General features: G+C 40.2%; 1 protein-coding gene across 3 annotated transcripts; it reads right to left on the bottom strand.

Moving 5' to 3' along the window:
* Positions 1 to 7,065: 7,065 nt before the first annotated feature.
* On the bottom strand, positions 7,066 to 12,939 carry LOC139547073 (zinc finger protein ZIC 2-like). Of its 3 annotated transcripts, XM_071356131.1 has the most exons (5): positions 12,719 to 12,939; positions 12,157 to 12,306; positions 9,819 to 11,426; positions 8,322 to 8,485; positions 7,066 to 8,093 (listed from the first exon to the last, which is right to left on the bottom strand). In XM_071356131.1, exons 3-5 carry the CDS (start codon positions 10,795 to 10,797, stop codon positions 7,896 to 7,898), a joined length of 1,341 nt encoding a protein of 446 aa, XP_071212232.1. In that variant the 5' UTR covers positions 10,798 to 11,426; positions 12,157 to 12,306; positions 12,719 to 12,939; the 3' UTR covers positions 7,066 to 7,895. The 3 variants fall into 3 exon arrangements, with proteins under 3 accessions (XP_071212232.1, XP_071212233.1, XP_071212234.1); XM_071356132.1 differs by lacking the exon at positions 12,157 to 12,306; XM_071356133.1 differs by lacking the exon at positions 12,157 to 12,306 and having other exon boundaries at positions 9,819 to 11,423.
* Positions 12,940 to 14,869: the final 1,930 nt, after the last annotated feature.

Genomic DNA, 14,869 nt, shown 5'->3' with positions numbered 1-14,869 from the left:
GCTAATAAACATGAAAAACTAAAATATTAAATACGTAATAATCATTACAGTATATTAACACATTTTACGACTTCTGAATTGAGAACGATATTTCCTAACACCTCAATTTTGTAAATGATGCATTATTATGTGACAATTTATTTAACAATTCAATTAATTATTTTTGCATTTAAATGAGTGATAAAAACAGTATTGACGTTGATATATTTGACAACGTCACACATTTGAAAATGCCTCAAGGATAACATGTTTTTCTTTTTACCTTTATTTATCTAGGCAAGGCAGTTAAGAACAAATTCTTATTTACAATGAGCCTACACCTGCCAGTCCCCGACGACGCTGGGCCAATTTTGCGCCGCCCTATGGGATTCCCAATCCAGGCCGGTTGTGATACAGCCTGGATTCGAACCAGGGTGTCTGTAGTGATCCCTCTAGCACTGAGATATGCAGTGCCTTAGACCACTGTGCCACTCGGGATCATATGATGCTGACCAAAAGCAAACATCCTGTCGTGCATGTATTTGGCTAACTGGTAAAAGACTATATTAGGCAAACTATGACTCATATAAGTGAGGGGGAAAATATATTGCCTATACCTAGGAGGGAAAATACTGTGTTATAGCCTAGCAACAACACATGTGGTGCTAGCATATAGGCCTATTCTACTAGGGTGTCGAAGGTGATCTGATGGCTGGGCATATACGGGTCTATTTACAATGTGGATTCAAAAGATGCTCGCTTTAAAAACAATTTCAACCATAGGAATACTTTTTTTTGTCAGTTATTTGTCAGTTGTCAGTTATTAAATGTTGTATTCATACGGTTTGATATCTAAATGTTTCTATAAACGAATTGGCATTCGAATTAAGAACAAAAGCGGAGATGAAGCCAATAATACCTTTGAGGCGTCCTAAAAAAAAATCCACATAATGGTAAAGAAAGCAAGATCTGATGTTTTTACATTAGTTTTACCCGAACAATTATCGTACCTGGGTTACCTAAATAGCCTACTTTAAAAAAGACACTGCCGATAACGAACAAATTGTCAAATGCAACAGGATTTACAGGTAAAACAGCCCACGATCTATCTTTATCACAAAACATAATGCCGTAAAATATGCCTACTTTTCCACATTGGTTGTTGTTATTATTAGAATCAACGCAAGGTTATAGGCATATGTATATTATAGGCATTTTTGACAAAATGGTTAATGAACTTGAACAAGGTACTCCATTTGTTTTTTGTCGCACTGCTTTGCTTTGTCTTGGCCAGGTCGCATTTGTAAATGAGAACTTGTTCTCAACTGGCCTTTCTGGTTAAATAAAGGTTCAATATAATTACATTTTAAAAAAGGCCTGTGGGTATTTCGTTTGATCCACTAATCTCAGCATTCATTGTTGATGGTTATGCCTATCTATGGGTTTATAAGTATATAGGCCTATGATTTCACAAACAAATAGGACATCTAATTCAATCCAAAAACCAACTGAATGCACGATTTTAGTAGGCTAGGACAATGCAAATACGGTTTAAAAATATGAATATGCCTATTGAAATGTTGGCATGGTGCGTACAACAAAGATTGACACACCTAGTCGTGAGTTTATTTCACATCAAACTTGAGTAAACTTTTATGTTACATTTTAAGTAAATTGTTCATCATTTTACAGAATATGTGTTTTAGAACATAGCTCCAAAGGCCAACAAAGCCAAGGTTGTGTGGCACCTCAATTGCCGTGACTATATAGAGATATGACAAACCAAGACGTGGTGGTAGCTCCTGTGGATAGTGTGAAAATATGACTGACGTTTCTTTGGTTTGATGCCTGTCTAACAGTACACGCGTTACTCATGTAGCCTATTTGTGCTAAATGAAATGTAAATAAAATATATGTTTACACAAGATATATTGAGGGGGAAAGAAATGTTGCGATGAGTGTGAGTTTCAGTGTGCGAGAGAGAGAGAGAAAGAGGGCGAGAGAGAGAGAGAGAAAGAGGGCGAGAGAGAGAGAGAGAAAGAGGGCGAGAGAGAGAGAGAGGCCATTGCATGTGTCCGGCTGAAAATATAATCGGTTAGAAAATGAAGTCTGCAATTAATCGAATGTTTGTGTATGGTTTCATATTTCCCGATCATTGCAATTTCTTTACATGTTCTATCTCAATGGTAATTTGAGGCCTATGGAAAGTAAGCCAATTGAAATAGGAATGACTAAATCGTAGCATTGGACATGTGATAACAGTTTCCTTCAATATGATGAATACAATTATTTCGGTAAAAAAAAGCAGGTAGTCCTACTAAGTCTGTAGGCTATGATTAACAGCTAATTAAGTTAATTAGTGCTATGTAAAGCGATTCATTAAATGCTAATATCTATAACACAATGAGCGTTTACTGAGCAATGTCCCAGAATACATTTTCATCATGAACCTAATGCCATTCCACAAAGTCATGTTGTGTGTGTTTTTACTTAAATTGGCATTCTGCTCCTCCCATCCTTCTTGACTGTACCTGGAGCAGAGGCATGAGCAAATGCATAAACCTATTACTTAAAGCGGTGATCCACTATATGGCTAGCCTCGCTAGCTTCGCCCTCATGTCGGTGCAAGTAAGCAGGCTAGGTAGTGCTAGGTATCAACAGCCAATCCTATAGGGCCAAGAAACTATAGTGAGCTTCGATTGGTACATGACAAAAGTTCAGCTTTCTCCAACTTTGGTCCCGCCCGGTTCACGCTCCCTCGCCCATGCTTGCATCGTCCAATGGCCCCCAGCCCACTTCTCTTCCCTTCGTTGAAAATGAATGGGGTTCCGTTGTTTCATCGCGCCCAACATGCTAGATGGATTTCTGCCATTGCAACAGACACCCTCCTACCTCCTCCATGCACACACACACACACACACACACACACACACACACACACACACACACACACACACACACACACACACACACACACACACACACACACACTCTCTCTCTCTCTCTCTCTCTCTCTCTCTCTCTCTCTCTCTCTCTCTCTCTCTCTCTCTCTCTCTCTCTCTCTCTCTCTCTCTCTCTCTCTCTCTCTCTCTCTCTCTCTCTCTCTCTCTCTCTCTCTCTCACGTATATATATATATACATTAATACACAACCTTCGTTTCAATCAATAGATTTATATCGACTTCAGCTGCTCTCAATGGTCTATTTTCATTTTGAGAAATGGTGTTATATATATTTGTATATGTATACTTTATGTAAAGTCCTCAAGACGTTTACTCTAAACTCTGAATAAACTTGTTTATTGAATGTTGAAATAATGTTAAAAATGCATCATTAGCCTATACACCTCATACGAATGACTGATTAGCCTAGAGCAAGGGCAAGTGACGCCAAAACGAAATCAAAACATGCACCGCTGCTCATCGACTCGGTACTGGTACCCCGTGTATATAGCCAAGTTATCGTTAATCATTGTGTATTTATTTATCGTGTTATTATTTTTCCAATATTTATATATTTTTCTCTCTGCATTGTTTGGAGGGGCCCGTAAGTAGTCTAAGCATTTCACTGTTAGTATACACCTGTTGTTTACGAAGCACATGACAAATACAATTAGATTTTGATTGATTTGATTTTCTCTATCAATATCACCTTACAGTAATTATCTTTCAAGAAAAATAGTATCCTATTTTCTCCCAGCTCATCCTTCTCCAATGTGGATCAATATCAGAGCAGCATGCGCGAAGGAAGCAGCATCGACGCGCTGCGTGGGACTGAACTTTGACCTTTTCCCGCTCAGCACAGGTCATGTCATCATCTGAGAGAGGTCACAGCACCTGCCCGGCCAGTGAGAAATGCCGCACTTCCGTCCCACGCATGATCTGGCATTAGCAGGTACAGTAGCTACTCAAAATGTATCGATGAAATAGCTTTGGGAGTCATTTAAAAAAAAAACACTGTATATTGAATCAGGACATTAGTTCACTCTATGGCCTATAGCAGGGGTATTCGACTCTTACCCTACGAGGTCCGGAGCCTGCTGGTGTTCTGTCCTAACTGATCATTAATTGCACACACCTGGTGTCCCAGATCTAACTGGAACTGAGTTTGAGGGGACTATAGCAAGGCTATGTAAAGACATGTCTGAGACATCTGAACACCAAACTCTGTTAAAATAAACGATTCAACTGAGCTGGAATGGGGTATAGGACTAGGGAGGAACATTGTTGCACTGCCGGGGTATGTAAGCGAGCTATGCAAGCAGCCTTCATTATATGTCACAGAGCATTCTAGGTACATCTATGAAAGTATAGCCTGCACTCTTAGATGAAAAGGTTCTGGATAAAACCAAAAAGGTTCTATGCGAGCTAATATATGTCACCCCTTAAGGTTATATGCTGAGTGTCCAAAATATTTGGCCCACCTTCCTAATATTGAGTTGCACCCCTTTTGCCCTCAGGCCTGCCTCAATTCATAAGGTAATGGACTCTACAAGGTGTTGAAAGCTTCCACAGGGATGCTGGCCCATGTTGACTCCAATACTTCCCACAGTTGTGTCAAGTTGGCTGGATGTTCTCTGGGTGGTGGAACATTCGTGATACACACCGGAAACTATTGGGTGTGCAAACCCCAGCAGCGTTGTAGTTCTTGACACACTCAAACCAGTGCGCCTGGCACATACTACCATACCCTGTTCAAAGGCACTCAAATATGTTGTCACAACATACACAATCCATGTCTCGATTATCTCAAGGCTTAAAAATCATTCTTTAACCCGTATCCACTCATTCATCTACACTGATTGAAGTGGATTTAACAAGTGACATCAATAAGGGATCATAGCTTTCACCTGGTCAGTCTGTCATGGAAAGAGCAGGTGTTCCTAATGTTTTGTACACTCACGTGTATATAGACCCGAAATTGGTTCCATTTAGAACCCTATATGGAACCAATTTGGTTCAGTGAAGAAGAACCCCTGGGGTACTGATCAAAGAACCTTACAAAATGGTTCTATATAGAACATTTAGGGGTGCCATATATGAAGCAAGCAATAGAACCCTTTATGGATCTATCCAGAACATGTTTTTTCTAAGAGTGTGGTGAATTCACATCGTCTCAGAATGAGAAGCTGCCTCAGAAACTCGCCAACTGCATCAATACGCACTCGGTTATTCTCATGACATGGCGTTAGATTTTTGTCTTGTGGCCAACCTCTTCTCTAAGGCGTCACTATATTAAATTTTCTACGGACAAAAGCCTGTATGCCAGTATGGTCATTGGTGGGTGGGCAAAAACATCATACATGAAGTGTAATAGCCAACATTTTTAGGCTATGATGAACGAGTGCAAATACTGAGGAAAGACAGGACAAAACACTCGAAATGCGAAATGTGAACGCGCTCAGATTTCCAACAACCCCACCTCGAGGCTGCAAGCCCACTGTTGAAAAGAACATGTTGCATCCGGCTCATTTTCTAAACTATATCCATGTATTGTGTAATAACATCAAACAATGTTGTTTTTTGTCAGTAGCGGGAAATATTTTGCGTTTTCTAGTCGACGGTGGTTTTATTGAATATGACAACTATTTGAATATTTTTTTTCCGGGGGTACTTTGTATGTCTAAACATCACTTGCTTAGGTCTACACACCATGTATAAAAGGGATGCAATTTGGCAATGTGTTAAACCAGAGACGTATATTAATCGCAGTTTTGATAATCCGGGCCTTCCAGATATTCTGTAACCTAGAATCCCCTCTCTCTCTGTTTTATTTACAGATGGCAGAAGCCACTCAAATCGTCTCAAATAGCTTAGGCAACCTGTGTTGCCGAAACAATACAAAATACTCACTATTCCAGAAAACAAGAGTCTCAGTCTGAGAAAGTATTCACAAGTGGTTGAAATAGATCAATACAATTGCATTAATTATAGGGCCACACATGCTCACCTATAGCCTAACCGTGTCTCGGCATACAGAAGGCTCGAGCCCAGCTCAGGGCCGAGTCAAGTCCAAGTTCAAGGCTGCTCTGACAGCGCAACCCCCCTGTCTTCCCTCAAGTGCCCGGGATGGGGGAAGGGATTTTCGACTGTGTTTTCGGCAGTGCAGGGGTCTCTCTACCAAACATAAAGCCTGTGACAAAACGGTTAAAAGATACTGCCGTTTAATGAAACTCAAATTGAAATTGCCAGTCATTGCCAGGTGTTAAATAAAACATATATATTGAATTTGGATGCATAGGCGATTCTATATGGAGGAATTATAGGTTAGCCTGCATAACATGCGGGTTGGAGTAGCCTGATTTAGATAATCTTTCTACTTTCAAGTAGACATACATTTTAGTTGAGTTTACAATTTGGCCTAACATGCATAAATAAACCTCAGCCACAATGTTTGTTTTCTGACCAGCGAGATGGTTTGGTTCTGCCTAGTCTACGCGTTAATCTTGAAACCTTTAATTTAGCCCGCCATATTGAAAATGCAAGCCACATTAGCAGGAGTTGCAGACCATACATGTTCATAAAAAATCAATTACAGGTCGTGACTAATTCATAAGACCTGGTGCTATAGAGCTGACGGGTTTTTAAGAGGTAAACTCCAACATTTTGGAATGATCTGAGGACATAAAGAAACAATATCCAAAGCAATGCTTGTTTCAACACTGGAAGCGGAATATCATTTACATAGTGCAGATAACCCATATCCTCATAGCATGCATGCTCTTACTGACCTAATGTGGGGCTTAGCCTGCTTTGAAAATAGGTCTCATATGAAAAAGCTGATCTGAAATGACCCGCCAAAGAAACAGCTTCGGGCACCAGTAGAGTGCACTGTTAAAAAAAATAAAAAATCTAGTTTTTTTTTATGGTAATTTACTGTTAGTCGCTTACCTTTAAATTACAGTAAAAAAAATGTTTTAACTATGTTACACTAAATTCCAAATACATTTTGGTTTAACAGTGCATTACTGTAAAATGTTCAGTTTTTTTGCCAGTAATTAACCATAAAAACCATAACCATAAAAACAACAGGATTTTTTTTACAGTGTGCCTATTCTGGGTATGAAAACATCAAGAGAGGGAAATGTTTTTTAACACTTGCAACACTTTTTTATTATATTTGTATGCAGTAAAATTCTTATCACAATAATGAAGAAAACACCTCTTTAACTTTGAACAAAAGCACATAACAAAACAACTGCCCCTGTTTAGCTCATAATTGTACATATTTATAGTAAAGAAACATTCTTTATAAATATTGTTTAATTTTGTAGTAAATACCATAATTTAATTACAAACGGATAAATATGGCAGTAGATATTTACAAAAGGAAGGATGTAGTAACAGAAAATCCAACGGCACAACGTCTATTCTTCCAGATAGCATTTCACAATGAAAAACTTGCAAAGCACAAAACATCACAAGTTAAGCCCAGTAAAACAAAAATATAAGCCAACATTCACAAGCAAAATATGGTGGACTGTTTGAGTTAAGTGTTAACTTTGGCACGCTTTCCAGTTTATAGATGTTTAATATAGTTACAATCAATTTGCCTTAGGATCACAATATTTAACATCATAATACAACTTTTATCGTAATATGCGCACTAAAAGTCCAGTTAGAGAATTAGCTACCATTGAAGGAACATCTATACACCAAAGAACGACAAAAATCTATCACAAACAATGGGAAAGAGGGAGTGTAATAATTATTTACAAATATATTGAATGCTCCTTGAACATATTACATATTTTCTTCCGTTGGTAAGTGAGTTTTCTTCCCTGGTGGTTTTAAATCTACATATATGCTTTTGAAGCGTTCATAGTATTCATGCTCTCCTCGGTGCACGAGTTCTCGAATGTCCTGCGCTGGTTGGGGTTCTGAGCAATGGTTCTGTACTCGCTGTTCGGTTCAGTCCTAAACATACCATTCACTGAAATTAGACGATAGGCTGCTGTGGCCGTTGTTGTTATTGTGGACTGCGGACGCGGGTGAAAGATTGTTGTTGCTATGGGTCTCTGTGGTGGGGGAGATTAAGCCGGGCGGTGTGGATGACTCGTAACCAGAACTGGCTGCAGGCGAGGAGTCGGACGCTGGAGGGGCCGCTTCGTGGACCTGAAAAAAGTGCAGGTACTATTTGTATATGATATCATGATGGGAAATTGTGAAGTATGATTTCAAAGTGCTTCAGGAATGATGGGGAACGTAATTGTGTAGGCCTAAATAACAGAGGAAAACCAAATCCCCGATAAAACATGTCCTAAGCACGCAAAACACAGACGTAAACAAGCCTTAGGCTACGTGTTAATATCAGCTGGAAAGTGAAAGACAAAGTCCATTTACCTTCATGTGTTTTCGTAGAGAGCTGGGATGTGTGTAGGACTTGTCACACATTTTGCAAAGATATGGTTTGTCAGACGTGTGGACATGCATGTGCTTCTTTCGGTCACTGCTGTTGGCAAACCGCCTGTCACAGCCTTCAAACTCACACTGGAATGGTTTCTCTCCTGCATAAAAATAGGGATAAAACAGACACGTTAGATGCAGTTCCTCGGCAAAAGCCTACAAAACGACTATGCCTTAGGCCTAATACTATACGAGTTGCGTTCAATAACATGGCCATTCAACCACGAGTAGCGGGTTAAGTCATATAGCTAGCTATTCGTCATAGTTAGTGGCACCTATTCGGTTAAATCTCAGTTGTATCACCAACCTAATTTAAAGAGGGTTAACTTCATTTGTGGGACCAGACGTTTTGTATTTTATGCAGGAAATTGTGGGTTTTAAGAAATAGTAAAACATTTAGGCCTATGGCTATTTGTTTTGAATCACAGCAATTGAATGTAAGTAGTATGTAAAATTACTTAAGAATATTTATTTAATATCCTACCTCAAAAATGAAATGCGAAATTGCTTAATTAGGCTCCAGAATGACTTAAATGTATATAATCAAAACGCAAACATCCCATGTGGGGCAATAGCTTCTGGTGCAGAGGGCGCCATTTGATTGGAAACAATAACGAATTAGCACCCGACCAATTCCATAGCTGCATCCCCCCAGAAAATAGTAAAAATGTGAAAGGCTGGCAATGGCCCGTCTAGCACCAATGGATTGCGTGAGAAAAAGAAAAGGGCCATGACACACATTCACACTCGCATGCGCCTGAAGAGTAAGCACACCAAACGATTTCCTAAAACCAAAATGCCAAACATTTCTCAGTGGACAAAATCAAATAACAACATCGATTTTCTGAAAAAGAGGCGAGGCGTTCCGAATAGAATCCTAAAAGCTCAGTCTTGCATAAACATTAAACCGGTTGATGAGATGTATGCTACTATAGTCTACTCCGCGCAAGCAATGCACTGCGAGCCAGAAGCCTTACTTAACCTCGCCTTTTGACCCATTTTAAAGTTGACGAACCACAAAACCTCAAAAGCATATTACATAATTTAGCAAATTGCTGCGAGACATTTCATTTCTTCAAAACTGTGTAAACGCTAATTGTTTCCAGACTCGCCAGCTATGTGATTAGGGTACTTACTATTGGATAATCGAATTCACACTTTAGACTATAGAGAATTTAATAAATGTAGATCTAAATCTACCTCGACCATAGATGTGAATGTCTACTTTGGCAGTCTAAAAATACCACTATTGATTGATTATCGACTGGGGTATTTTGGCGACGAGAAAAAGCGCTTTTTGCAAGCTATAGGCTACAATTGGCTATGATGAAATAAAGCATGGCGCATTGGCACGGTGAATTCTAAAATGTGCAGTTTTCATATGAGAAACGAATAAATGCGAGAGGTAAAATGCTATAAATATCGTATAATTACCTGTATGTGTACGCTTGTGAATCTTCAAATTTTCCGACCTTGCGAAGACCTTGCCACATCCAGGGAAGGGGCAAGGGAAGGGTTTCTCACCAGTGTGGACCCGAATGTGATTCACCAGTTTGTATTTCGCCTTAAACGGTTTGCTCTCGCGGGGGCACTCTTCCCAAAAGCAAATGTGGTTGCTCTGCTCCGGTCCCCCGACGTGCTCCACGGAGACGTGCGTGACCAGCTCGTGCATGGTGCTGAAAGTTTTGTTGCAACTCTTCTTGGGGTTGCTCAGCTGTTCTGGGTCGATCCATTTACAGATGAGCTCCTGTTTGATGCACTGTTGCCGCATGTAGCGAAAGAAGGCACCTGGGTGGTGTTGGTGGTGGGCTCCCATGTTCATCCCCATGTTCATATTCATGCTGCTGTATTGGTTATGGAGCTGGGCGGCCGAGTAAGGGTCGGTCCTTGGGCTGGATACCTGGTGGTACTGGTCGGAACGCCCAAAAACCTCGCCCGGTAGTCCAAGACGCATTTGCCCATTGAGCACATTTGGGGATCCGTGGGACCCATGCTGGTCGTGGATCCCGGGGAACAGAATGTGGCCTTGGCTGTCTGTGTGGGTATGATGAAGAGACCCCGCCGCGGGGCCGAAAATAGCGTGTTGGCTGCTCGCCGGAGATGATTCTCCGAAGCCTCGGCTGCGAAAGAGAAAGTCCCTGGTGGAGTTGAACGGGGAACTCGCGTACGAGGTGACATGGGCTGCGTGAGCCCCCAACGCCACTGCGGGGTAGCCGGGCGCCTGGGAGGTGAAGGCAGAGCTCTGTCCCGGAGAAAGATCATGGTTCAGTTTAAACGCACCCATGTGTGCCGAGTCGACGAAGCTATTCTGTGCTAAACTCAAGTCTCTCTCCTGCATCTCGCTCGCCGTGTGATGCCTGGCAAACGTGCCAACTCCCAGTCCGGGGAACTGGTGACCTGCGTCCAGTAACATGGTCTCTCAAAGCGAATTTCGTTCGAATCAGCTTGTGTGTATAACAAAAAAAAAGTCGAAAAAATACAATTCAATTGTCTATTCAGTTATGGAAATGACAACTTCCATGCGTGGAAACACCATATCAGGCGAAGCTCAAAGCGATGATCCACTCATAGGAAGAAAAAAAACCTATACAGCTCGTCTTACCGAACACGTCTATATTCACTGGTAGTTAACTTTTAACAACAACCCAAAAATTCCCATCAGACGAAGTAAAGAGATTCCTTTGCGTTTTTCCTCTGGAAACTGTGAACGTTGATTGCTTTTAAACACACACGAATAATTGAATAATTATCTTAATATCTGTCCTAGCACGAAGAGAGAACGGGGTTTGGCAGCATCTCGGATTGTTGTTCCGATTTGTCTGTTTATTTCTTTCGCTTGCCTGTGTTTATTGCGGAGGGTCCCTCTTTCTCCGTGGACTGGCACTAACTCCTCTTACGCCCCCTTTAACTGAAGCCCGGCCATTCATTCCACGCAGTCTCATTGGCCACTGCGTCTCATCAATCCCAGGTGCCCCTCCAATAGCAGGTACCGCTTTAGCGACTAATAGCTGATCGCCATTTTCCACTAATAATTGCCGCCTACTTTTTAGGAGAGGCATTTAGGGGGAAGAGAGAGAGAGAGAGAGAGAGGGAGGGAGGGAGGGAGGGAGGGAGGGAGGGAGGGAGAGAAAATAGTATCGGACATGATGCCTTAAAACCTTAATTTTATAGGTTGATGTATAACGGGTGGATTGACAATACGACATTGCACGTTGTGTGATAATGGTGTTTAAAAACCTGAGCTATGGAGTTAAAGAAATAACTGTAAGTGAACGAGCGAATGGGGTTTTGGGGTAGAAGGTGGGGTCTGCACATTTCATTAATATTAAACAGCAATAGTGAATTCAACATTAGACAGGCGGATTTCATTAGAAACGAGAGTCAATCATTTAGCCAAACCACTATTTTATATTTTGACCGTGTTTCTCTTACAAATAAATACAGTATTTATATGTGCGAAATATCGCACGTTTATGGGTAAATGCATATCACAAGCTCTGCTATAGAAAGGTGGGAATATACAGCAGAAACAGAAGCATATAGTGTAGCATATCAGAACACAACATACCATTTCATGAAATAGAACTGATTATACTGCAGACTCTAGAGCACTCCCTTAAAATTGTTGCTGATCATTTACCCCTATAAAGAAAACGGTGTATGTTCAAAGCCTCTGCACCTACAGCCATCAGTGAGCTAGACTCATGTAGCCTATAGCCTACGTAAATGTGTTCAAGTATTACACCGCCACGCACCCGAGGTTTACATTTACCTTGTTTTCATAGAGAGCTGGGTCGGTGGTTTGTCCATTTTGCTTAGATATCTTGCACAGTTTGTCAGTCTTGCCTTAGCCGCAAAATATGACTATTGTTTATTTTAGCTGCAATCAACCGCACGAGCGAATGTTTGAACGTTTTCTCTCCTGCAAAAGCAAAAAACGAGATGCATTAGATGAGTTTAACTATAGGTAGCCCTAATGCAAAACATATTGCATAGGCCTACACACATCATTTCGGATTATTTGGTGAACATTACCCCTACACGTGGGTGAGTTTGGTGACAACAGAGCTTCATATTACAACGCAATGGGCTAATAAAGAAAATAGATCTCTATATAACAAATAGCCTAGACCCAAAAGCCTAATGGTCTTCAATTGCCATAGCCTACCATCAAGTCACACTCAATCAGAACAAGAAACCTCGCCGGCTGATCATGTCTGCACATGTCTTTTCGTCCAAAGCGCGTACTGTATGGATTGCGTTCAAAATCAACCGGATCCAACAACAGCTGCGCATTGAAATGTACTCACTAAAGTGAAAGGAAGTTTACTTACACTTCCATTGAATTCAAGTCCCACAAATCCTCCTGCTCCAAGACACATCACATTTTCTCTTGTCCCTCTCGGCTCCCAAACACTCTAAAAAAGCGGTCAATAATGGGACCCGGAGTAGGACGTCTGAAAACTTTGGGAATCCTGTCCTTCTCTCAGCCCAAAAGCGGGGGCAGCCGGAGCGTTCTCTGCCATTCTTTCAATTTCTCTCCGCACCGCGGGACACGCAGGAGCTGATCCAAGTTCAAAGTCACGTATGCCGACCTCTCTAAAGAACTTCTTTATTTCGGTGGAAAACCCCTTCCCTGTCACTTGATAGGATAAAAAATTTAAATAAATTAGAGAGAAAGAACTCAATCGGACCAGAGGCGCATATCTGTGGGTTCTTATTTCCCTCAAACTCAGGAGAAAGGGGGCTTCTGAAAATCCCCAAAGACCAGTATTTCAACAGATTACTCAGAGACAGAAAATAGAGGAGACAGAAAGTCTTGAAAAGGGTTAGAAGTATAAAATACATTATACAAATGTATAGAAATTAATATATTGATACGAACACACCTTTGATTATGCCTATTTTTGGGTTTACAGAGAAAACAACTCCCACATAAATTCTAACCAAATATTCACGATATTGCTTATGATCTGAATATGTTCGACAACAAGGCTAGTAAATAAAACCATGTATTTTATGCCTTAATGGCGCAGCGCCTAACGCAAAGGTGAAGGAAACGGGGCGTATTTCACTAGTTCATATTTGACAATATCAATATGTTGACGCATTGGAAGGTTACTTGTGTGGTTTCCGTGACCTTGTGTGATTCATGGATGTTTGACCTATGACCCGTTAAGACCACATATGCTGCACTTTTGACTTCTTCTGTAAAATAAACCTTTTTTTATAACAAAGCGCCTTTTGTTTAAAAACTTTTAAAGATGTCGCTCGCTTCTTCCAGCTGGGCGTCTGAAGTAAGTAGCCTTACGGGCTTTAGGAGCGTTCTAACTCATCAGAAACAGATAATTGAACGGATATTCTATCATACTTTTTTTGCTTAGGCTACTTTAAAAAAAAACATCTAGCCATAATAACCATGGACCCTTCTTTTTACTGATATGTTTTGTAAAATAATACATTCATTCGCTTTTATTTTACCCTAGAGATCCCATTGAGATTGGAATCGTATTATCGACTGAGCCACTTGTTCGTAGATGATAACAACATACTGTATTGTATGTATGTATCCCAAGGTGGTCGATAAATAGACATTTCTATAAATATACATTTAAAAGTTGGCAGCCTATACACCTGTTATTTTTATGTGTTTTATTTTTATGTGTTTATCTATTCATTTGGTTTCTAAAAATGTATAGGGAGGTGTGCTTCTTTTTTAGTTGAGTTATGCATGGTGGCTTTTTATATTCTAAAAGTAAGACAAAAGATACTTTATGACACTCTGAAGCACGTATAGTCGACCTACCAATGGTAATTATTAGTTTATACCACAGGTGCATGCATACCTATTCCCTTTTAACCATATACGCCAAAGTTCTGATAGAGTCAATATCACGGATCATTTTACGCACTACTATTTATGTTGTTGAGCATCGTCCATGGACATTTTAAAAGCATTTTAGAGATTATTTTCCCTCTTGAAACCTAATAGATTGCTCCAATTGATTCGATTTAAAAACAATAATCTATGAGTGCAACTGTTGATTTTCAAGTCATTGGAAAGTAAAAAAATTATACATGTCAAGAATGACTATTGGATAATAATAATTTTACAGATTTCATTTAAATATGTTAATGTTGTAAACTTTTGGGTGAAACAAATGAATCTGAAGAAAAGGTAACATAAAAGTGAACCCATCCTCAGATTGACAACTTTCCTCTTGCTTCATTCATGGCTAAAGTCATTAAAAGTGAACCTAAGTATTTTGAGAGGATCAGTGGCAATTTGTGGAGAAACTATTTACACAACTCAACTCATTGTGGGGCAATGCTGAAATCTTAGATTTCGAAAGTAAATTTGTTAAATAAATTGATAGGTCTTAAAATATAATGCCGTTTACCTCATCTCATCAATGAGTTGAATACAATGTATACGCAATTTGTTCATCAAATGTTGGCGAAAGACTAAAAGATGGACATGATTT

The sequence above is a fragment of the Salvelinus alpinus genome, chromosome 20 (genome assembly GCF_045679555.1).
Source record: "Salvelinus alpinus chromosome 20, SLU_Salpinus.1, whole genome shotgun sequence".
In the NCBI taxonomy this organism is placed as follows: Eukaryota; Metazoa; Chordata; class Actinopteri; order Salmoniformes; family Salmonidae; genus Salvelinus; species Salvelinus alpinus.
This window is presented reverse-complemented; position numbering and strand designations above follow the sequence as displayed.

Bases quoted from the DNA above. Each gene is read 5' to 3' on its own strand.
- LOC139547073 (XM_071356131.1), bottom strand. From the start codon at position 10,797: ATGTTACTGGACGCAGGTCACCAGTTCCCCGGACTGGGAGTTGGCACG. The intron at 8,486-9,818 runs GTAATTATACGA...ATTTTTATGCAG, and splicing joins TCACAAGCGTACACATACAG to GAGAGAAACCATTCCAGTGT. The intron at 8,094-8,321 runs GTAAATGGACTT...CACTTTTTTCAG, and splicing joins CTCTACGAAAACACATGAAG to GTCCACGAAGCGGCCCCTCC.